The 26,106-nt window shown below is 45.1% G+C and overlaps 1 protein-coding gene across 2 annotated transcripts in view; it reads left to right on the top strand.

Moving 5' to 3' along the window:
* LOC126526674 (uncharacterized) overlaps positions 1 to 25,784 on the top strand; it is a 424,404-nt gene extending 398,620 nt beyond the window's left edge. For both annotated transcript variants that reach the window (XM_050174536.2, XM_055068341.2), the window contains exon 10: positions 24,149 to 25,784. In XM_050174536.2, the coding sequence (XP_050030493.1) occupies positions 24,149 to 24,559 (411 nt within the window). In that variant the 3' untranslated portion in view covers positions 24,560 to 25,784. The remainder of the gene's footprint in view (positions 1 to 24,148) is intronic.
* Positions 25,785 to 26,106: the final 322 nt, after the last annotated feature.

Here is a 26,106-nt window from a genome sequence, read left to right as displayed (position 1 = left end):
AGAAACGCCGCAACAAGAATCGCAGTGTGCGTGGGGCGATGCCTGACCACGTTCATAGAACTCACCCAACACCGCAGACTCGAAAGACGCACATTCCCACCACCGCACGATAAATTAAACAGGAACGAGGCCAGTACTTTACGCTTGTTCCATACACATACCTACCCTAGCCCCGCCGCACCATCACTGCTACCCGGGTTTATATCCAACAGATGCGTGTAATGCTTGCGCACAGAGAGCGACGCTGTGACACATACTCTGGGAATGTGCCGTCAACAACGATGCTGAAACCACATCCGTTCGTGACGCGTCCATTATCGCCGTCGTTGCCAGAGTACAGGACGCGTCGGGCTCGCTTTTTCCCGACGCCGCCCCGGCTGCAGGAGCCGCCGGGGACCTTCTCCATCGTCGTCGCCGCCACTGGGAGGCGGCTCTCAAAAGTTCAGAGTTGGCCGACCAACTCTAGGCTTTCCGGAAAGCCGAAGATGGCGCCCGAGTCCGATGACTTCGAGCCGCTACCTGAGACCAACACAACAAAAACTGCCGCACCATCCTTTCATAAGGTTTCTTCGCAGTTTTGCTGAAAGGCAAACCATTGACAGCAATAGCAATGAATCAGGCAAACTTATGAAGTAAGGTTGATAGTTGTACCGGTCATACAAAATGCAGCAAATATAGACTTACTAGGTGAAGAAGCAGAGCGCAATGCGTACATAAACATCATCAGATGACCACGACCACTCGCTTTCCTAACGGTGTGATGAACGGCGTCGGGCTGAGGGGAGTGACCGCTTCATTCTGCCACTAGCTTCACCGAGTTTCCACCGCCAGAATTTCGTATCTTCCAAGACTAGGTACGCGAAAACACACCGCATGTCATGCCGCTGGCCACATGACATTTCGGCTCAGCCTTAACCCTGGAACCCGCCGCACGTGAACTCCAAGTAGACCCTAGTATAATACTGCGCACAGGCCGCGTATGCGCTCAATCTCGCGGATAGCCATTCGCAGCCACGGCCATGCTTGAGGAGAAGGTGCACGTTCTCCCCCGCAGCCGTGCCAGCAGCGTTTTTGGTCACGTGACCATTAACACTGGGTGCGCGAAAATACGGTACGCATCAGGTCACTATCCCTGTTGTTTAAATCTCTCACGCGTGCCGTTTCGCCTGCAGCAGGTGGCAGTTATTGTACTTGGACTTCATACCGAAATTAACGGTGTTCGCAACAGCACAAATTTTGGAAGGGTACTGGCGAACTAGTTCGTTCGTTATCACCGGAAAAAAAAGCCCAAGACGTGACACAAAGGCAGAACTACACATGGACTGACAACAACAGACAGGTTTCCGAAGAAAATTTATCTGGAGCTTCCATATAATTTAGTGCCCAAGCCCTAGCTTTCGCACCTATAGCGTCACAAATTCCAACGCATTTTGCTTGTTTGGGTCATTTTCCGAAAAGTTTCTTGACACATTTAATCCTCTTGCTAGTTTGGAATGTAGTGTACATAATTCTCGTGTAATTATTCGTAGCCTTTTGCAAGGAAGCGCCCATACCAACAATTGAAAAGCGAAACAATAATGTATTTTCCTACCAGTTAGGAAAATAGCTTGCATAACTTAGCTTGCATAGACTTCGCTTTTGATAATATTAAGGTATTATTTTCCGCCATTTGAAGTGAGAAGCTTGCGAACGCATATTGAGGTATCCTCCTTTTCTAACATTTTAAAACGGAATATGCCGAGAGTGTTCTCTACAAAATATCTGTACAAATATCTTTACTAAATCTTTACTAGAAATAGCTTTACCAGATGACTGGATACTTGCCAATGTCGTCCCTGTGCATAAAGGTGGACCGCGAAATAGTGTTTCGAATTACCGGCCTATCTCGCTTACTAGCGTTTCATGTAAGATACTTGAGCATGTGCTTTACAGTAGTTATGAGCCACATGAACGCGCACTCTTTGCTCAGCCCCCAGCAGCATGGATTTCGCAGTGAATTTTCCTGTACAACACAGTTGCTTGAGCTGACGAATGATTTAGCAGGAGCTTTGGACAAGGGTTTTTCTGTTGACTGTTTGTTTCTAGATTTTAAGAAGGCGTTCGATGTGGTCCCTGACTCTTTAGTTATAGAAAAATTAGAAATATATAATATAAACAGTACGGTTGTTAACTGGATAAAAGAATACTTAAATTTAAGAAAACAAAAAGTTGTGCTTAATGGCAAAACATCCCGTGAAGTTGATGTGTCCTCAGGAGTGCCCCAAGGATCAGTCATAGGACCACTTTTATTTCTTATCTATATAAATGATATTCGCTCCGGTATTTCATCGCTAATCAGGCTATTTGCCGATGATTGTGTTTTGTACAGGACTATTCATACTAACCATGACTGCAATGTTTTACAAAATGACCTGTACAAGGTAAATGAGTGGTGCAACAAGTGGCATATGCACATTAACTTGAAAAAAACCGTTCATATGCGTTTCTCGAGGAAAAGAACCCCTCATGACTTCTGTTACTCTTTAAATTCAACCATGAGAATATCGGTTCAGGAGCACAAACATATCGGCGTTTATATCATACGTGTTCTTTCTTGGAGCCGTCACATTGATCATATCACAAGTAAACCATGCCACATTCTAGGTTTCCTGCGCAGAAATGCAAAGCATTTGCCCCTGGAGACAGAGGTATCATTGTACAAATCAAATGTCCGATCTGTTCTGGATTATGCGTGTGCTGTGTGGGATCCGTGGACGGCACGTGACGTCAACAGTTTAGAAAGAATTCAAAGCATAGCCGTTCGTTTTGTTTATTCAAACTACACTAGGAATTTCAGTGTATCAAGAGCAAAAGAAAGCCTCAGTTGGGAGCCACTTCAGCAACGCAGGAAATATTTCAGACTGAAACTGTTTCATAACATATTCCACTCTCGAACAGGTATAAATCCCGGGAAATATTTTTCCAAGCCTGATTACGTTTCTCAACGGCTGGACCATGAAAATAAGGTTAAAGAAATAGCCTGCAAAACTGAAACGTTTAAAATGTCATTTTTCCCCAGAACCATAAGCCAATGGAACAAGCTACCGTCCGATGTCGCAATGATTCTGTCAAATGATGTATTTTCAAACTGTATACGCCCACTGAAGTAAGATAGTGTTTTCGTGTGTATGTGCGAGTATGACAGCATTCCGGGTATATGTTATGTTTTGCCCGCTTTATTTATTGGTTCTTTGTTTCCTTCTCCCCCCCGCTGTAATGCCTACGGGCGCTGTGGGTATTGTGATAAATAAAAATAAATAAATACTGAGGTGAGCAGATGCGAGAGGCCAGTCAAGAGTTGGTAAACAAACCTAACCCTACAGGAAGCATTATGTGGGGAAAACGTCCGCCAGCTTTTACTCCCACTGGTGTGGAATTGGAGGGGAAAGAGGCTAACTTTTGTTGACAAATATCTCATCAACGGATGACACTTTAAGGGCCCATAGGTAGAAATTGTGGTATACGCCAATGATAGAAGTATATTTTTTCCCAGGAACGAATTAAAAAATTTAGCAACGACTACGATGCTCCCTAATATGCTTTTATATCGTTTATCGTGCTTTTTATATCGCGATATCTTGGCTGGCGTGCACTATCTGTCTCATGCGGCATTTGCAAACGGAACGAAGTGTGGCGCGACTGCCTCGCTAATCGAGCGCTCGTGAGAGGCAGAGCGTAGGTGACGCGTGGGTGCGATTCCCAGCAGCCACCGCAGGAAGACCTCGGCTCATGCAATGGTTTGTTTCCATATATAGTATCGGTGTACGCGCTCGCCGCATGCCTCATCGATGGCGTCATCGGTGAGCAGATGACGCGCGCTACTCTACCTTGTAGCAATCGTCGACGCAAAAGACGTCTCGAGGGGCACTACGCTTTTCTTCTTGCAGTTTCGTCATACCATCTTCCTCCGCTTTCCTTGACGTGTTCTCTTCGCTATCACCGTCTTTCATGCCCCGCTGAGCTCGTCGGCACGGTTACGCCGAAGGAGGCTGACGGTCAACGCAGGAAAGGGCGCGTAAGAGCTGCGCTCTAACATCATCACAGACTACGAATGATACACTAGAAAAAACAGTAGCTTTAGCATACGCTAAAAAAGATGAAGACGAAAGCCTTCGTGCTCCCGAGGCATCAAATAAATTATTTGGAGTTCGTATTTGAGTGTGTTCTACTTCGTTTCTCTCACCAATGTTGGTGGGTTCGAATGCCTTGATTAAATATATCCTCGTTAACTGTGCCCTAATTAAGATCAATTTCGCATTTTGGCGAGTTGGCTGCCCAACACAGGTTAGAGCAGTGGAAGGCGCGACTGTGCAGCTCTGACCTGGCCGACCAGCAATCGTTGATCATCCAGGTTGAATGGGTGGCTGAGGCCAGTGTGGGTCATGACTGGATCTCACCAAACAGGATATTTTTTTTTTTATTTTTGAATAAAAGTTTCTTCTCTCTCTTTCGCTCTTATGAATTAGCACCAAAATTCGCGGGTTTTGCTGCCAGCAATGATCGTGGATTCGTGCCTTAATTGACCGTATCCTAATTAACGATGCCTTCTTTAACTTCTCCATAATTAGCACCAAAGGCTGCAAGTCTGACTCTCACCAAATGCAGAGGATCCGACTGCCACCAAAGGTGGTGGGTTCGAGTGCCTTAATTAAATCCATCTTAACCAACTGCTCCTTAATTACCTTCGCCTTAATTAACACCAATGGTCGGGGGTTCGACTCACACTAATGATCCTGCGTTCGATCCTCAATGGTGGTTCCATCAATTTTGGTGCCACTTAATTTTGGTCCCACCAAAGGTCGAGCATACGACTCCTACCAAAGGTAGTGAGTTCGAGTGCGTTAATTAACTTTGTCTTAACTAACAGCAAACATCGTGGGCTCGACTCCCACAAATAGTCGCGTGTATGACCATCACTGGCGGGAACATCAATTTTGTTGCCAATGAATTTTGGCACCACCAAAAGTCGAAGATACAATTCGCACCATAGGTGGTGGATTTGAGTGACCTCTTTAACTTTCCCTTAATTAAGACCAAACGTAATGGGTTCGACTCCCACCAATGGTCGTGGGTTTGACGATCAATCATGACATCATCAATTTTGGAGCCAATAAATTTTTGCCCAACCAGAGGTCCAGGCAACGACTCCCTCCAAAAGTTTTGGTATTGAGTGACTTAAGTAACTTAGCCTTAAATAGCACCAAAGTTGATGGTTTCCACTCCCATCAATGGCCGTGGGTGTGACTGTAAATTGTGACACCATCAATTTTGGTGCCATTGCATTCGGGTCCCACCAAAGGTCGAGGATGCCACTTCCAACAAAGGTCGTAGGTTCGAGTGCCCTAATATTGCCACGACCTTGACACAACTGAGAGCCACTCGGTGCAATTCGGTGCTACATGCTAGGCATGTTGGTTGGCTCCCAGAATAAGACAACGGTGAAGGTGCCAGGACAACTATGTAAAATATCTATAGCGTGGACCGAAGTCTTTTGTGGCTTTGTCTGTGACAAACTGATGGAGTTGCTGCGTATGCGTCTATGTACTCTGACATTCAGGAACTGGAAGCGGACAACCTACGCAAAAGCCGATGGCTTCAAAGACTGCCTCCGGAATACGGCCTGCAAGATCTTCTGAGGATGTCCACCACAACCGCAAGCCTGACACAGGAGGCATACGGTACGGGACAGCCTCCTGCGTCTCTGTGTCTCCACACGCCACGCTTGCTGCGGCCGTTCCATGGTGAGCCTTTTGAAGACGTGGAAAACTGGCTCGATGACTTCCATCATGTGGCTGACGTCAATAATTGCCATGAAGAGAAAAAGTTAAGGAACGTGTACTTCGCCCTAGAGGACTCTGCCCGAACATGGTTCGCTAACCACGAGCCATCCATCACTACCTGGCAAGAATTTCAACGGCAGATACGCGATACGTACAGCTGTCCCGCAAGAAAAGAGCGAGCAGAGTAAGCCCTTCAGACCACGGTTTAAAAGCTGAACGAAAGCGCAGGCATGTTCGTAGAGTACATGTCTCGGCTTTTCAAGCGTGCTGACCCGGGCATGACAGAAGCGAAGAAGGTTCGTCTGCTGATGCGTGCAGTGGAAGAGCAGCTGTTTGCTGGACTGATCCGAAGGCCTCCAGCTACAGTAGCTGAGATCGTCAGTGAGGTGACAACAATGGAGCAAGCCCTTCAGCAACGCTGCTCGGTTTACGATCTCCAAATCAGCCTGTGATTAGCATCTTCTCTCTCGTTGCCCTGTGACACCGATGTGCTCGAGAGCTTGTCCGTAGTGCCGTGCGTGAGGAGCTCAATCGACTACAGGGAGTGCGATGTCAAGCGACCGTAACATCCTTCACAAATATCGTCCGCGAAGAAGTCCGCCAGGTGGCACAGCCATTCGTGCACACCAGACCTGAAGCCGCCCCCGTACTGGCTTATGCGCAAGCAGTGAGGCTACCTGCGAAACCCGTGAACTACCGTGAGCCGCCTTCTCCTGAAGAACCGCCGTGCCACTTCCAGGGCCTAGCTTCACATGCAAATATGCATGGGTCCACAAGCCCCCGAATCAATACGCGAAAGACAGACGTGTGGCGCACACCTGACTATCAGCCACTCTGCTTCCACTGTGGCGAAGCGGGCCACTTGTACCGTGCCTGCTACTACCGAAGAATAGGACTCCCGGGCTATCATCCCGGCGCTGGTCGCCCACGTGACAGAGAGCGCCCGAGAGAAACTCAGCAATATGTGGCCAGTCAAACTTCGTCGCCGTGCGTGCAGTTCACACCGGTTGAAAAGTCCGTGTCAACGACCCGATCTCCGTCTCCACAGAGGTGCCAGTCACGATCACCATCTCCTCGATGACCAGCGTCACCTACCAGCTACACTACGTTCTCCGCTTCCGTGGGCAACCGGCCCACGAGTGCAAGTCGGGGAAACTAAGCACAGCGACCTCCTGGGGTGGAGCCGCTGTCCAACGCAATTTGAAAGATCCTCCGCTGGGACGCCCCGATGACGACGTCGACAACGACGACGATAACGACGACGACAACGACGGCTGCGTACCTTGGGCACCTTCCTTCGAAAACCGTGAACTTCTTTCAGCGGACATACTCGTTTCTGTAGGTAACCACCCGGTAACCGCTCTTGTCGATACTGGTGCCGATTATTCTGTCATGAGCGGACAACTGGCTACTGCACTACACAAGGTGACGACACCGTAGCCAGGACCTAAGCTCCATACAGCGGGTGGTCATGTTCTCACGTGGATCGGCAAATGCACTGCGAGGGTGCAAATTTGTGAGGGCACATTTGTCGGTTCATTTATTATACTGTCAGAGTGCTCTAGGCAGGTCATACTCGTCATGGACTTTCTTCGGGAGAACGGCGCAATCAAGAACCTTCGCGAGTTGCTTGCCACTTTTTCCAGCGAACACGCAATTCATTCGGACCACTATCACCCACAGTCCACGGTGTTACGTGTTTCGGGTGACTGTGCTACTTTACCACCCCGGAGTACTGCGTTGATCACCGTATGAACAGACGCTGAACCTCCCCATCTCGGAATCGCTGAAGGCAATCTGCCAGTCTTGTTTGCTCGACAGGTTTGCACAGCCAGCGGCATCTTGCAGCTGTTGTCACGCACTGCTCAGATTTTAGTGACCAGTTTCAGTCGTGAATACGAGCACTTCGGCCCACGAGCTGCCATTGCCTACTTGGAGCCAGTCAGTGACTCTCCTGCTTGTTTAACTGTAGAACACAATGAAGGAGATTCTAACTGTGACGTACCAGCCAACAGCAAAATAGATGTGAATTCGCAATTACCATGTGAACAGCAAGCTAGCATTCGAAGCCTTTTACAGACTTTTGCGGACTGTTTCGCTTCAACATCGAAGGTCAACCAAACGCCTATTGCGAAGCACAGAATTATTACACATCCCAAATAAAGACCCGTGCACCGACGTCCCTACCGTATTTCTTGCAAAGAGCAAGACGCCATCAGAAATCAAGTCCAAGAAATGCTTACCGACAACATTATACAGCCCTCCACCAGTCCATGGGCGTCACCTGTGGTTCAGGTGAAAAAGAAAGACGGTGGACTGCGTTTTTGAGTTGACTATCGCAAGCTTAACAACGCTGCAAAGAAGGTTGTTTATCCCCTTCCTCGCATCGACGACTCTTTGGACCGCCTTCGACAAGCTCGATACTTCTCATCGATGGACCTTCGCAGCGGCTACTGGCAAATAAAGGTTCATGACGTTACCGTGAGAAAACCACATTTCTTGCGGCTGACGGACTCTATGAACTCAAGGTCCTTCCTTTAGGATTGTACTCTGCGCCTGCTACTTTTCAGCGCATGATGGACACGGTTCTATTAGGTCTCAAGTATCAGTCATTCCTTGTCTAATTAGATGATACCGTTGTGTTTTGAGAAACTTTTGAGAAGCATCTCCAGCGCTTACAAGCAGTTCTCGGCGCAATTCGTACTGCTAGCCTGTCTTGAAAGCCTTAAAAATGCCATTTCGCGTATGACAAACTCAAACTTTTAGGCCATCTCGTCAGCTACGAAGGCATTCCACCAGACCCCGACGAAACCTTTGCTGTTGCTTCGTTTCCAGCACCTTCCAACAAACACGAACTCCGCCGTTTTCAAGGGCTTTGCGCGTATTATTGGCACTTCTTGGCTAACTTTTCGCGGATAGCCGAACCTTTGCAACGGTTAACAAAGTATAATTATCTCTTTGTCTGGGAGCGGGACCAACAAGAGGCCTTCTGTGAACTCCAGAAACGTCTGCACACACCTCCAGTTCTAGGATACTTTCACGAAGACAGTGACACAGAGTTGCACACGGATGCCAGCCACGTTGGCCTTGGTGCCGTCCTCGTACAGTGTGAAGATGGAGTTTAACGCGTCATTGCGTACGCAAGCCGCACTTTGTCTCCAGCTGAAAGGAACTATTCTACATGTTCAGATTTCAACTATTCAGATTTTTGTTACTTTCTCTCACAAGCCCTTTCACACTCTGCCTGCAAAACTTGCGGACCGGCAGAAATTTCGGAAAACTCGCTCAAATAATGCTCGAAATTTCATACTTGATCTACAGCAATCGATCAGTTAACTCCAAATGGACGTTGACAATCATATTACAACTATGACACCTGATGCTCCCTTTCAAATAGTTGATGCCAATCTACTACACATCTGGCAAGCGAAGGAATCACTATGAAAGCGGTGGAAAATACGCCGTCATAACCGCAGGCTTTGCACCCGTGTAGCTAGACCTGATGATGACATCCAACCATATGTGGCTGAACTCGTTAATATTGGAGCCAAGTATGTCAGAGCATGCATGGTAATCTCAGTAGTAAAATGACATGGCCACTGCTGAGAAATTCGCTTGATCCCTCAACCTCGCGCGCGCAACACGGTCACTGCATCACTCAATTATTGCACTAACACAATAACATTTCCCACCTTTTTCAGAAGCTTGCACGTTTAAACCTCCGTCCTACCACAGCTCACGCAAATCGAGGCTATACAGGTGAGGCTAATGAACTTCTCGACGCCCCAATAATGCAGACAGAAGTTGGACATGCCTTAGCTTCCCTTAAAACTACATTTGCTGCGGGTATGCGTAATGTAAATAACAATTTACTCCGAAATATGGGCGACAAATCTATCTCTGCCCACACAGAATACTATAATCACTGCTTCGATAACATCTCACTTTCGAACACATGGAAAACCGCTAAAGTAATCTTCATTCCCAGACCCAATAAACCATCTAACATAGCTCAGCTTAGACGTATTTCCCTCACGTCAAGCTTGGACAAAACGCTCGAACATGTCATGCTTAATCGCTTAAATATATACACGGAAGACAATCAGTTATTCCCGCCAGTGATTGGCTTTCGCCAGTCACTCTCTTGCCAGGATGCCATGCTAAGGCTCAGGCATGATCTCCTTACCACTACATTTAGTAAAGATACCTAAGCCATCGTACGACTCGACCTTTGCGGTGCATTCAACAAGCTAGATCATGGATGTATCTTACGTGAATTGAATGTTAATAACCGTTTTCTTTATTAACTAAATTTCTTGTCAATCGCACAGCTGTTATTAGTCTCAATGATCAAAGTTCTCCCCCAGTCAGCCTAGGTAGAAGAGTACGCATTTGGGCTGGTTGGTTCATGATTACGAGCAATAAAAAACAGCGGTAAACGACAGGACGAGTGAAGGAACACAGACCTGCTCTATGCTCTATGTTGTCTGTGTCCCTTCAACTCGTCCTGTGGTTTAGCGCAGTTTTTTATTGCTCGTAAGCCTAGGTAGCTTAGGCACTCCTCAGGGATCTGTGCTTTTGACGCTTCTATTTAACCTAGCTACGAGGTATATTGCTGCGACGCTTTTAAAAAAATACAGTATCCCCAATGTTCTTTATAAGCAAACAAAATTACCCTATGGAATAAGGGTGGCTCGGATGGCTACATTCAACATACCTTACAACAGGCTGCAGATGCAGTGGCTACGAGAGCCAGGTTCAATAATCTCGAGTGCTCGCCTGCCAAATCTTAGCTGTTGCTTCTATCCGCAAATAAACGTGATAGGCCCAACATTGACATTAACATTAACGGGAAGTTAGTTCCCGTAGCAGACAAAATGCGTGTACTTCACATGTACATTCAATCTAACCGACTCAATACGTGTACACTTCAAACTGTTACTGCCAGCCTAGGCCACACCACACAGATCATAGGAAGGGTGTACAATAAGTTAAGGAGGTCCCCGCGAGGCAGAATTGCTAAAACTGGTACAGGAGCTTTCCGTCAGTAAAATCACATTCTCCCTTCCTTATCTCCACTTAATTAGGGCCGAGGAAGATATACGCAGACTAGAAGTTTGCCATTGGAGTGCAAAGCAGGGCCTCCACTGTGAGACTTCTGGCTACAGGTACCTTGAATTCTTTCAGTGAGCTCGCAAAAGCCCACCTGAGAGCTCAATATCTGCGTTTCTTGAATAACCACACTGGTCGGCACATCCTAAACTCCCTAAGCGTTGCGCGAGCATCCATGATCAATGAGAAATTCAATATTCCCCACCCGATACATGAGCACTTTCATATCGTTCCTCTGCCTAAGAATATGCACCCTGTTCATCACGAACATATAAGGCAACAATGAGCTAAAGCCCTGCGGAAAAAGTTATTTAACTACAAAGACCTGCTCTATGTCGATGCCGCAGAGTGTCCATGTGGACTCAAATTCGCAATATCAGTCGTTGACTCCACTGGCAGTGTTTTTGCGGGAGCATCTGTTATAGCCTCTTCGGAGGAGGAGGCGGTAGAGGTGGTGGTGGCACTCGGTGCAAGAATACCTAATTACTCTCTCCTAGTGTGTGACTCAAAAACTGCCACACATAACTTCGGAGCGTGTAAGGTTTGCAGGACAGCCCTAGCCATTCTGTCTTGTAATCCGCCAGCCAAACTTCCGAGTTTAATCTTAACACCTGCTGACGCAGGCCTAATCAGCAATGAAGCGCGCCACCTAAGTTCTCGAGCTTTCATGAGCCGAACGCAGGTTCGACTAGCATTCACCTCCAAAGCCAGACTACTTATATACCACGACATTTGCGGGCGTTACCGCCTAGGTCGCCTAAGCCTCCCACCTTTAATGATTCGGTCATCACGTATACACGAGGTACTAAGGCGTACTCGCAATTTTCTATCTCCTGCCTTTCAGCACAACATTCAACCGCGAATGTACCCTACCGCAGCCTGCAAGTTTTGTGTTGCTAGCACAGTCAACCTTAACCCCAATATGTGGCAATGGAAGAACCACTCCCCACACCCTATTCTTTGTAGAGTTCTAAGTAGTAGGGAGCTGTGCGAGGCTGCCATGCGCAGCTACAACACCGAACTTCAGGAAGCTATCCTGAGCTGGGTTACGGTGGTAGAGGAGGCTAACTAACCTCCCTCGCCTTCTTCTCGCAGCCCATTTCCCTTTAGGGCGAGATTAATAAAGTTGTTTCTCTCTGTCTCTATCTTTTGCATAAGTAAGAAGTTACACCAAACGAAACCTCTGCTTGGCGAGTGAAAATCGTGAAGTCCCCAGCAACACTTCTATAGGGTTATTATATGTCGACTTGGAATTGCGCATACACACCTGACACACAATTTTCTACTTCGAAAAGAAAAACCGCGAGCTTGCGAGAAGTGCCATGAACCGCTTACAGTTATGCACATTGCTATGACATGTCCAGATATTGAAACATAGAGAGGGAAACGTTTGCAGAATCTGTATAAGTTGCACATAACTTTGCGCCCTGCCTCAAGGACCCACTAGTACCTTTCATTGAATTGTTAAACTTTTTAAACGAAGCCGGTTTTATACACAGGCTTGAAGTAACGGAGATTTCTAAGCCCTAACGGCCGATTTCTTTGCAACTTGTGGTTGGCGCAGCATGGCCTAGGTCGCTTTTGCGCCATTAAACTTGAATTAACCCGTCTATTTTGTGAGCGACGTACCACAATTCACCATCACTGAGGATTATAGAAGTTTATGGAAACCGACGTATTGAATCTGCGTTTGCAGAGCCTTCTTTAGCCATCGAACATGCGTGTGAATCCAATAAATAAAGGTGCTACTTGAGTGGGAGCAACCTCCGTCATACTTAACCGCGCCTCGTTGCTTCCCCTGTGAATGATGCGGGAATTTTCAGCCGGGGGGACTTAAGGTAACCTTAATGCACCTTCTTTTCGAAAAATTTGATATGCGCTTCTTACGCTCGCGTTTGTTATTATTAGGCCGCTAAAGATGTGACTGAAGTGCTCAGGTTAAGTAGGACGTTGGCTGTGCGTGCACAACATTTTTCTCGGCGAGATGGTGTTCATGGTATCTTTTCAATGTCTGGTTTGCGTACGTTGATCTCTTCCTTTTATTATTTTCCTAGAATCTGAGTTCATATCCCTAGTTCGCGCATCGCTCTTTACGTTTATATACCAGCATTGTGTGGGTATATTGTGCTTCAATGCCAAGTTTTGAACTTTCATCAATGCGCGAGGTCAGTTTATTTTTACTAGCTTCATACAGTACATTTCTGCATCTAGACCAAGGATGGCAAGACAGGCACGTGTAAAGTGCCGTGAAACAAAATTTTTCGGGTCAAAAATTTTTTTAATAAGCTTTATTTAATCCAACAAAGCTGCTGGTCGTTGTCAATGCCACTCATGCAGCGCTGATTTCGCCTCTGCATCGTGCTTCCCCAAGGGAAGTGGTCTTTAGAAGTACACACTTGGGGAAAGGGGGGGGGGGGCGTAATCGCGGGCCCAACATGGACCTGCGACGAGCCGCGTGTGTCCGGGAGAGTAGCAGTTTGACAGTTCTTGTTGTACACCGCAATATTACTTCGAGAGTAGCATTCATTCTGATCATTTACTGCAAGGAGGTCCTCGTATTTGTCCAAAAGTGACTCGAACAGAAACTGACATTGCTATCTGAAAGACAGCGATTCTGCTGTATTTCTACATAATACAGATATATTACATATTAGTATTATACATAATAATATTTACATATTAAAAGACAAATAGCTCGTAAGTGAACCATCGGGTAAAATAAAAATCAGTTGCGAGTGTGCGCCTGCCCGTGTAGTTTCTTCTGTTGCCCGTGTGTTATTTTTCGCGCCTAAAAGCAAGTTTAAACACCCATTCAACACCATGAATAACGCCAGCGCACAAGAGCAGAGCAGGTGCTGTGTTCTTCCTTGTCCGTGTATTTTTCTTTCGCGCTGTTTAAAATGAATGACCCGTACAAACTAACTCGCACCCAAACCCTTCTATACTCGCGGACAACTTCTCTTGGCTATGAAGCGAAGGCTACAGAAACTAAGCGCGCCTCTTTCACCACGCTGGAAGTTGTCTAATAGTTTCGTTCACGATCTTCTTACGTGGAAAATAGAAAACAATAGTATTTTTGTTTTTTACAGCACGTAATTTGAAACGATACGTAACATTCACCAGTCGGCTATTGGTATTTTATTGTATTTTTAGTTTGCTCTTTCGAGTTTTCGCTCACCGGAAACGGTCGCATGTTTTGCACATTTATCAAACGCGAAATGGCGCCCGTGTCTTCAGGTGAGTGTTTGTCACTTGCTGTCCCGCCAATCAACTCTCCTGGGAGGCTCTTGACCAACGTTAGCAACAAAAGACGGTTGAAGCACACACACACAAAAAGTGTTTGCAGCGCTGCGCAGAAACCAAGCGAACCTATCTGGAAATCGCAAACTTCGGATTGTACAAACGAGTGAGCGGGCGAGCTGACTGCTGCGCCGGCTCTAGATTGTAGTTACGCTGCACTTTCGCTCAGCGCGTCACCAAGCCTCTTACGTTAGTGACGAGAACCAAACCTGCACTGACAATCCTGATAGCATAACGCATCCTACCAAGTGAGGACCCTATCTCTGCAGTGTTCAGTGTTACCTCTTCATAAGCAGCGACGCTGTCGCTGCCGCTGTCCTTAATTTTCCGGTTCCTCCAGATCAGTCATCTTACGGCATTGAAAGCGTCTTCGTGTTCCGAAAGTTGTCCTGACCGGGCCTCCTGCCTTGCTCCGGCAAAAGCGTAACCGAGCAGAGAAATACCTTCTAGTAGCACCGCGCAAGGACCATATACCATATCTGTTTGTTTATCGCACATGTGCCTGAAATAAATACCACGAAATAGAGCGTAGCATTTTGGCGGTTACAGTATCGGGCTTCTACACTAAGGGCCGAAGTTCGAATGCCGCTTTAGGACTCATTTGTTCCTTTTTTGTGTTTATTAGTGAGGAGAAACCTACTCGTCCGGAACTCAACCAGTAACGGAGCGACCAACCGACTCAGGTAAAAATGGGTTGATAGGCAAGAAAACTTCACTTTAAAATGTTGTGAACCATAGCTTCAAAACTGGACGATGCACAGAAGTTGGAAGTTTGAGTTTATTCATACAAACCACAAATACATAAATCAAGTATACAGACTAGAGTCACAAAGTATTATTACTTAAAAGAAGACCCTCGCAATGCGTACGCGAGGTGAATTAAGGATGCTCCATATAACAAGACAGCAATTCATGTGTTAGAATGCCGGGTGTATCTTTTCGTTGCACTGAAATACGCTACTAATATAATGCGGGAGCCTGCAGACTGCAGTGGCCTGTAATGAACTGTTTTCGATTTTTATATTTGCGGCGCAGATTATATTTCTTACCAGTACAGTAGATGTGGAGTAAAGAATGGTTGTTAATGAGCGCTGTATCTGCCGTCTGTACTTTACGCTGAATTGTCCATTCTAAATGCGTAAACGGCTGGGGCGGGACTATATACAGCATGCATAAAATATATTGCATGCTTGTGAATTCCGAGCCAGTACAAGCTTTGTCAGAAACTGAAGCAGAAGCACTTTCTAGACAATTTAGGCTGAAATTAATTAAACTTATTCAGATGTTAGCCGCAAAGCAGGTCATAAATATTATACTACCTATTACTGTAATACAATGCAAATACTATATTATGCATTTAGCCGTCTCTCAGGTTCTGTGCGTCATGTCATTTTATACGATAGAAGTAAAAATTAGCTGAAGATTCAGAAAATCGTCGTCAGCTTTACTGAACTGGCTCGGCAAGAATTTCAATGAGCGTCCCTCACAGGGAATATGCCACTGTTGCGAACGAGACACTTCCACGAAACAAGCAGTGTGGCTGTTTTCGCATGCAAAGTAACGGCGCAACGAAGTAAGCACATTGTGCAGAGCTCCAGAACTGCCTCGCTGTCATCCCAATAATCAACTTAGCCCTCCAGCAGCTCAAAGGCAAGCAGGAGCACTTCCCGACGTCGTCTACCGCTTGCGATTCCGGTGGAGTCTTGTTCGGTTGCTCTTTGTTCTTTCTTACATGGCTTCGGACGTGTGCGCATCAAAGCACGGGAACGCTAAAGACGTTATCCCGGTGGTATTGGGTGCGAGCGAAGGAAGCAGCCAGTCACGGGACCGCATTAGTGTCGCTCGTGAAGGATGTTTGCCCAATCGCAGTTGAGCAAACGAGAGCACACAGGACACTGGCGCCGCGATAGCGGGCTGCAAGGAAAGACGTCCCATAGGCTCCGATGCTAATTTGGTCATTCGGAGACGACATCCGCCGCTTGCTTTCACACTGACTTCTGTGCGCACTGGGATCAGAGGCCAGCCTTATCAGTCGAAGCGGCAAAAGTGTTGCGGTGGCGTCATCCATCGACAGCTTCGTATGCATGCGCGGTTTTGGTTTTTTCGAGTAACAGCAGACCCAGATTGGATTTTACCCGGTGGTCGTTGCTCAGTGTATAAGCTGATGGCCTGCTAAGCACGAGATGGCGGCATCAAATCACGGCAATGGAGGCGGGATTTCGATCGGGGCTAAATGCGAAAACATCCGTAGAGTTAGCTGGACGTAAAAAAAACCCAGGCGGTCCGAAAAATTCCGCAGTCCCCCTTACGGTGTGCCTCGTGATGAGGACATGGTTTTAGCGCGTAAAACCCCATTGTTTCTTTTTTATGATTTGGTGACAGAAGTAGGTCGACAAACAACACTAGGGAAAAGCCAATGTTTATAACAACGTTTTTTTTTTTTTTACTGTGCCTTAATAAATTATGTACGATGGTGCATCTCAGCGTTTATGCTATAGACGTAAATAATTTTAGCAATGGTGAGTTGCCTATCTTATGCTACAAAAACATCCGGAATAAAAAGTAGTTTCTAATTTAGGTGAAAAAAAAAAATTGATGGAAAAGGAAATTGTTAAAAAAAAGTGTGCTTTCACCTATAGACTGAAAAAGAGTATGTGCGAATGTTTCTTACGGCTTACAACTTACGCAGGTGTGGTTTAATAAGATGAAATTTGTTGTTAATCGTCATGACCATTCCGTTAGCGATTTTGTGTTAATAAACCATTTTTATCTATGTGACATGGCAAGAAACGATTAAAGGTTATTTATTTATTGATATATTTATTTATTCATTCATTTATTTATTTATCAGTGTAACGTGACCTGTGTTCCATACTGATAGGGCGCACTCCCAGTCAGCGAGAACATCAGTGACGTATAGTTGTTAAGCGCTATAGGAGCAATTCATATCATCTTTACAATAAAAACAGAAACAGCGCAACGCAGGACGAGCGAGTAAAGAGCACAGGACAAAGCGCTCTGTCCTGTGCTCTTTACTCGCTCGTCCTTTGTTGCGCTGTTCCTGTATTTATTCTAAAGATGAACCAACCCGTCTCATTGAATACAGGGATAACAGTCGTTTTGGAAAGGTGATTGGCTTTATATATGAATAAGTCAACATTACTCGCTCGTCCTTTGTTGCGCTGTTCCTGTTTTTATTCTAAAGATGAACCAACCCATCCCATCGAATACAGTGATAACAGTCGTTTTGGAAAAGTGATTGGCTTTATATATGAATAAGTCATCATTACTCGCTCGTCCTTTGTTGCGCTGTTCCTGTTTTTATTCTAAAGATGAACCAACCCATCCCATCGAATACAGTGATAACAGTCGTTTTGGAAAGGTGATTGGCTTTATATATGAATAAGTCAACATTACTCGCTCGTCCTTTGTTGCGCTGTTCCTGTTTTTATTCTAAAGATGAACCAACCCGTCTCATTGAATACAGGGACAACAGTCGTTTTGGAAAGGTGATTGGCTTTATATATGAATAAGTCAACATTACTCGCTCGTCCTTTGTTGCGCTGTTCCTGTATTTATTCTAAAGATGAACCAACCCGTCTCATTGAATACAGGGATAACAGTCGTTTTGGAAAGGTGATTGGCTTTATATATGAATAAGTCAACATTACTCGCTCGTCCTTTGTTGCGCTGTTCCTGTATTTATTCTAAAGATGAACCAACCCGTCTCATTGAATACAGGGATAACAGTCGTTTTGGAAAGGTGATTGGCTTTATATATGAATAAGTCAACATTACTCGCTCGTCCTTTGTTGCGCTGTTCCTGTATTTATTCTAAAGATGAACCAACCCGTCTCATTGAATACAGGGATAACAGTCGTTTTGGAAAGGTGATTGGCTTTATATATGAACAAGTCAACATTACTCGCTCGTCCTTTGTTGCGCTGTTCCTGTTTTTATTCTAAAGATGAACCAACCCATCCCATCGAATACAGTGATAACAGTCGTTTTGGAAAGGTGATTGGCTTTATATATGAATAAGTCAACATTACTCGCTCGTCCTTTGTTGCGCTGTTCCTGTATTTATTCTAAAGATGAACCAACCCGTCTCATTGAATACAGGGATAACAGTCGTTTTGGAAAGGTGATTGGCTTTATATATGAATAAGTCAACATTACTCGCTCGTCCTTTGTTGCGCTGTTCCTGTATTTATTCTAAAGATGAACCAACCCGTCTCATTGAATACAGGGATAACAGTCGTTTTGGAAAGGTGATTGGCTTTATATGTGAATAAGTCAACATTACTCGCTCGTCCTTTGTTGCGCTGTTCCTGTTTTTATTCTAAAGATGAACCAACCCATCCCATCGAATACAGTGATAACAGTCGTTTTGGAAAGGTGATTGGCTTTATATATGAATAAGTCAACATTACTCGCTCGTCCTTTGTTGCGCTGTTCCTGTATTTATTCTAAAGATGAACCAACCCGTCTCATTGAATACAGGGATAACAGTCGTTTTGGAAAGGTGATTGGCTTTATATATGAATAAGTCAACATTACTCGCTCGTCCTTTGTTGCGCTGTTCCTGTATTTATTCTAAAGATGAACCAACCCGTCTCATTGAATACAGGGATAACAGTCGTTTTGGAAAGGTGATTGGCTTTATATATGAATAAGTCAACATTACTCGCTCGTCCTTTGTTGCGCTGTTCCTGTATTTATTCTAAAGATGAACCAACCCGTCTCATTGAATACAGGGATAACAGTCGTTTTGGAAAGGTGATTGGCTTTATATATGAATAAGTCAACATTACTCGCTCGTCCTTTGTTGCGCTGTTCCTGTATTTATTCTAAAGATGAACCAACCCGTCTCATTGAATACAGGGATAACAGTCGTTTTGGAAAGGTGATTGGCTTTATATATGAATAAGTCAACATTACTCGCTCGTCCTTTGTTGCGCTGTTCCTGTATTTATTCTAAAGATGAACCAACCCGTCTCATTGAATACAGGGATAACAGTCGTTTTGGAAAGGTGATTGGCTTTATATATGAATAAGTCAACATTACTCGCTCGTCCTTTGTTGCGCTGTTCCTGTATTTATTCTAAAGATGAACCAACCCGTCTCATTGAATACAGGGATAACAGTCGTTTTGGAAAGGTGATTGGCTTTATATATGAATAAGTCAACATTACTCGCTCGTCCTTTGTTGCGCTGTTCCTGTTTTTATTCTAAAGATGAACCAACCCATCCCATCGAATACAGTGATAACAGTCGTTTTGGAAAGGTGATTGGCTTTACATATGAATAAGTCAACATTACTCGCTCGTCCTTTGTTGCGCTGTTCCTGTATTTATTCTAAAGATGAACCAACCCGTCTCATTGAATACAGGGATAACAGTCGTTTTGGAAAGGTGATTGGCTTTATATATGAATAAGTCAACATTACTCGCTCGTCCTTTGTTGCGCTGTTCCTGTATTTATTCTAAAGATGAACCAACCCGTCTCATTGAATACAGGGATAACAGTCGTTTTGGAAAGGTGATTGGCTTTATATATGAATAAGTCAACATTACTCGCTCGTCCTTTGTTGCGCTGTTCCTGTATTTATTCTAAAGATGAACCAACCCATCCCATCGAATACAGTGATAACAGTCGTTTTGGAAAGGTGATTGGCTTTACATATGAATAAGTCAACATTACTCGCTCGTCCTTTGTTGCGCTGTTCCTGTATTTATTCTAAAGATGAACCAACCCGTCTCATTGAATACAGGGATAACAGTCGTTTTGGAAAGGTGATTGGCTTTATATATGAATAAGTCAACATTACTCGCTCGTCCTTTGTTGCGCTGTTCCTGTATTTATTCTAAAGATGAACCAACCCGTCTCATTGAATACAGGGATAACAGTCGTTTTGGAAAGGTGATTGGCTTTATATATGAATAAGTCAACATTACTCGCTCGTCCTTTGTTGCGCTGTTCCTGTATTTATTCTAAAGATGAACCAACCCGTCTCATTGAATACAGGGATAACAGTCGTTTTGGAAAGGTGATTGGCTTTATATATGAATAAGTCAACATTACTCGCTCGTCCTTTGTTGCGCTGTTCCTGTTTTTATTCTAAAGATGAACCAACCCATCCCATCGAATACAGTGATAACAGTCGTTTTGGAAAGGTGATTGGCTTTACATATGAATAAGTCAACATGCAGTTTCGAAGAGCCATCGCTAGTGATGTGGACGTCGTGTTACTTATAGGTAGTTAGAATAATTAATGAAATAGCGTGAAGGGGAATATATAGGACAAACCGATTGACTGTAAGAAACTGTCATTCAATGTATTACTTTGTGCCGACGTTGGCACAGAATAACGGACACCGACCACAGAAAGAATGGCGTAAAAAAAACTTCCCCCACGGGATCCATGATGTCTTTTGTAGTGACACCGAGGAACGATTCCGTGCCAAACGTTAAGTCATGCATATAATAGTAATTTTGGGTGGTTGTTTCAGTGCGTGCAAGAGGCAGTCATCTTTGGTGGGTCGAAAGAGGGCACTCGGGTCCATCAGCATGCTTTTCCGATTACGGCCCGGCCCTATAGGTTGTGCTACGATGCGGTAGTGCTTTGTGGACCTTGCGTCGATGATGGCGAAGCGGCAGCGTTTTTATTTCTTAGCGGCATCTTTAGTTTTATCTGGTGAAGATGCAAGCAGTGAAAGCAGCTACATGATACTGCTGCAAAATTTCTGTGCTGCCGTAGGACTACCTTCGAAGCAGCGTTCACAGCTATGTTCGTTTCGTTGCCGACGGTTTTGTGTCTGGCTCGTGATGCCATGTGAGGCGGCGTCATATTGTCGTGCATCACTGGAAGTTCCTCTCCACCCTCGCTTCCTTCCCTCTCACTGCTCCGTAAAGTAAACCGACTTTCAGGTGCCGTGTGATTTCTCTGACTCGTATCTGGAGTGTCTGATAAACCACCTGGGACGACCGGATATACAACCCTAATTTTTTATATTTATTTGTAGAAGATGTGCACTGGTAAAGAAGTAACACTGGAACTGCAACAATTGTAGTGGGCACTCTCGTACGTTGTCGAAAGCTGATTCGTGGGTCAAGCGCGCCGGTTAATCTTCATGTTCGATGATACTAGGGCGGTGCTCGATTACGTTCGAGAATGCTCACCGATATTTGCGTCATGCACCCAGTCTAATTGAACAAGCTGTTTTCATTATATAAGCGGTGTGAATATTTACACATGTACTTTGTTATCTTTGTCGAGTGACCCCGTTTCAACGCTAAACAAATGTTATCGCACAGCGCAGGACGTGCCAGCAGGTATCTCAATCTTCTCGAATGTTATCAATGGGTCAATCTGCGGTCTGTTATCACCGCACATTGCGTAATCTGATTTCATGTATGCGCGACGCGAGCACCGGTAATATGTCTGGAACCTTCGATGACTGATGCATAAAAAATGACACCCTTGACCCGCTCATCATATTCATTGTAAGGTTCGTACCAGCGTAACGCAAGACACGGATAAAAGGAACGTAAATACGATGAGACGGGGCTATGTCGTCGTTTGTACTTTCGTTTTGCCCGTGTTTTACGTTGCGCTTTTACGAGCCCTACAATTAATCCTAACCAACTCGCCCAACTTACCGTCTTGATGCCGCTGATCAGATTTTAGCCGATCATGACTGTGTTCGCCGCTATCGTTGTGCTTTAGTGTAGCCTGGTTTTGAGGGCACAGGTTCGCCCAATAAAGCACTAGTTTCGCCATTCATAGTTTTGCTGCTTTCTTCACCGTGACCACCACTTCACAATATTCGGCACTGTTCCATTATATGCACACGCTTCCAGCGCCGAGTGCTGGCTTTCTAACGCTGGTTTGTGAAATACTGCCTCCGGAAAAACTGAAACAATGTATGTATGTCAATATATATTTCAAAGGATAAGTTTTCAGCCTCGAGTTGCGCATATTTCAACTTATGAATATAGTTGCAATATAAATATTATAAACTGCTTGCACACGTTAGACGAATGCACACTTAGTGCTCGGTACGGCAGCACCAAAACTGCCTCGAAAGGCTCCTTGACCTTTCTATATATTACTATATTGGTGAAACGAGGCAATAACATAGTTTATTTGCCAGCTATTTACAATCCGTTCAGCTGCACACAAGTAGGCGTACAAGTGTGCAAGCATCAGCGTGCGTCATCTTCGGCAGTGTCTTCAGCGTTCTCGCTGGCACACCGTTCTGGCATGATGTCTCGCGGCAGCAAAGACGCCGTGTCGGTGCTTGCTGTGGGTGAGCAGTACCGCCCGTATCATTCTAGGCGGGCGATGACGGCGACAGTAGATGAAACTCGAGCTGCGGTGGCATCAAGAGGCTTCATTTATTATCTTGCATCGGTCAGTTTCCGCTAGACATGGTAGGTGCTACAGTAGTACGAGCAACTTTTTGTTTGAGCCGACGTTCCACGACGGGGGCCAAAGAAAGACCATGTTACAAGTGGTGAAATAGCAGTAATGCTAACGGGTGATATAGATGCGCCGCTGCTATGTTTGCGCAGCACGAAGATGCCTCTGGAGGTTTGCAGATAGGGCCACGGAAGCCTTTTAATGTCCTTTCAAGAAGAGCTGGAAGGAGCATGTCCGAAGGCAACGTCGGGTCTCGTCCGTACGACACCTAAAACAGTGAAAACCATGCAGTCATGCTGAGATGCTTTACTCCTAACGTTATGAAGGGCAGGGCAACGTTCAAACCATGATGGTTCGTAGTGATATGCCATCAGCAAAAGCTGAAATGCAAACAGGAACCTCTTATGTCTAATGATATAGATATTCGACATGTAATTCCTGTGTAGCCGGTTTCTAGCCATGGAATTGTCCCAAGCGTACGTCTTAGTGTCTGAGGTAAGCTACTGCCATAAATGCAGGCGAACCAGGAGCGAATCAAGACATTGGGGTAATTCCGGAATTGTTGTATTTGAATGTATTGCCAGCGTGACGGTGAGGGTTTATTCCAGGTGCTCTGTGTGATAACTTGTATGAAGGTGGCAAGCAGTGATAAGATTGGTTTCTCGCACGGCCACGCAAGAGGTCGTGGGCAACTTTATATAGGAAGTAGCGAGCCCAGTCAGTGATGAGTTGTAGAGGAGCGTGGTGTCGAATTATGACGTCTCGGAGGAGGAAGACAGCAAAGTTACATATGGTTGGGTGAGCAAAAGCGATCACGCTTCTGGTTGCGTAGTTCGTAAATTGTAGTCATTCCAGATGAAGAGGCAGAGTGTTTCATCTGAACGGCTTTGGCATTTTAAAATTTTAACGCCATGTAACGATAGCCATAGCTTAAAGATAATACTTCAACTGATCCACAAGAATACTTACAACTTTTAAGCAGATTTCAATGCTATGAACATGAACAACATGTTGTTTAGCTCAGCCAGATATTGAAGAACATGTATTTCACTGCGACTCGATGACAAAACCTATGGTCACAGAGTACTAAAAATAACCCAAAGACCACGGCGGTGACGCGGGCTAGTTGGTTTCTGGAGCTCGTATTCATGTTTCAGTGAATTGCAAACATAAACACAGGCTTCTGGTCATTGACCTATTCAAATATGAGACGAACTTTGGAATTTCCCAGTTACTAGTAGCTTCCGTTCTGCACACCCTCAGCACGATGATAACTTGTTCATTTGCTGCTTTGTTGTTTTCTTTATTTCATTTGCACTAGTGATGTGGTGCTCATTTCTTGAATACAGTGCAGTAAGACTGGACGAGGACATGGAGAATTGGACACACATTGGCCTCGCCCAGTCGCGCTGCACCGTGTTATCATGAATCCCAATAAACTATCCCGCCGCGGTGCTTTAGCTAATTTCATGTTCTATAATCGTCCATCCAGGTACCCCTTGAATTCCGATCTGCAGATGCGGCCACGACCAATTTCTCACTGTGGTGGACCCAGGTGAAAATACTGCCAACGCCGTCAACTCCTGACACTCTCGTCTCCCTAAGCAAGGAATGCGAGTTCCTCTGCGCGACCAGCATGGTGTGTATCAAAAAGGAACTCATTTGCAATGGTGTTCCAAATTGTCCACAGCGGCTGCCCGACGCCAGGCTTCCCCGTGCACCCTCTGACGAACTGCTAAAGACAGCAGCCGATGAGGACGCCCTCCTCTGTGCAGCGGACCGTGCAACCGTTCAGGCCTACTGGTGGATCATTGGTGTGGGCCTGACTGTTTGCGTCAGCGTGCTTGTGTGCTTCGTATTCTCAGTGTTCCGGCGATGTCGTGCTGGGAGGCACCGGTTCTGAGAGGCGCCGGTAATGACGCCTTGTACCTCCAGGAAAGTTCATGCACTACGAAGTGATCAGTTGATAACGCAGGACGGTTGTGCGTAACTATTCAAGCTCAAGCCTTGAGCTCAAACCGAAGACCTGAAGTTCTCTGCAGAAAATATACCCCAGAGGGCTGGAGCAGTCCGTTGTCCAAATGGCTATTTATGGACCACACATCGACGACGAAGCACATCGGGTTGTGTCAAACCAAGGTTGTTTATTCTTCAACCAAATTTCCTCGCCCTCAGAAATGAGCCGAAATGTCCGAGTTACTCAATAACGATGATTGCGCAGCTGGACTTCGTCACTTTTCATGGTTACAAATGTATACTAAGTGCTGCTCTTTAATGTGTAAAAAACATTGTTTAATGGTGCCGTGATGTTTGTGTGTGTAAAGTTCACCAGTCAATGCGAAGAAAAAAACAAGCGAGGACTCATAGAGGGTTGATGTTTATGTAATCACAGGGATCATATCTGTCAGCGACTATGTATTTTCTTTTGGCTCAGCGGGTGCAGCTGTGTCTTCAGCAGATGCAGTTTCTAATGAGTTGAAGATCGCTTGCTCCCCAGGTCTGTGCGCGAAAGGTGGGTTTTATAACCTAAGTTACTCAAGGGAACAACAGCTAGGCCAGCTATGATTAACGCCCTGAGTGTCAACAGAAGCGCAGTGATTTAGTGTTTTTGAATAAAAAACGATTTTCTTGCATGGTTGTTCCGCAGAAAAACTTGTTCTCTTATCACAAGGAAGGGAAATGGCGACTGCAGGGTTTTTTGCCTAAGTTTTCTCCATGTGTTAGAACGTCCTAGCGATGGCTTAAATTTTTTACACCTCTTTATTTAAGGCTACCGTATTCAGTCAATTGTCAGCCGTTATGTTTTAACAAACGGACCACTTACGAAAGCACCAGGATGAAAATTGTAAAAGATATATTCGCTTAACCTTGGCATTCATACAGCAGAAAATAAAGACGTTTTGTTCCCTGCAGAAAAAAAAAACGAAATGATGTAAAACTATGTTAGGCGCGACTGCATTTGATGGCCTATTTTTGAGAGTCTATAACTCGCAAATTGTACTCATCGCAAGGTTACTACAAAGGTGACATATCTAGAGGACGCCAGCTTCTATTCTTGCAACTGCAACGTGTCTGTAAACATTCCTTAAATGATATTGATCAGTAAAATTTAGTTTATTATTGCGAAATATGATGATCGTTTTGCATTTTAATGTCCACCAATGCATTGAACCATATTTCATAATGATCATTATTTTGCTGCAGCTTTCATGACAACATGTTTAGAGATCGTTCTCGTGGAGCTGTTCATATAGAGATGCACGAACAGATGAAACCTAAACGGAAGCAAGCCACTTGATGTCTGCTGTAAATATATTTTTGGCTGAAATATACCTAAAAATAGAAATTAAATAACATAAATTAATTTCTCATAGTATGCGACAATATATTGTTAGAAGCAACATCACCATTAGGTTGCTAAAATTCTGATCTATAAGTGCGGTTACTAAA

Source organism: Dermacentor andersoni, chromosome 8, assembly GCF_023375885.2.
Source record: "Dermacentor andersoni chromosome 8, qqDerAnde1_hic_scaffold, whole genome shotgun sequence".
In the NCBI taxonomy this organism is placed as follows: Eukaryota; Metazoa; Arthropoda; class Arachnida; order Ixodida; family Ixodidae; genus Dermacentor; species Dermacentor andersoni.
This window is presented reverse-complemented; position numbering and strand designations above follow the sequence as displayed.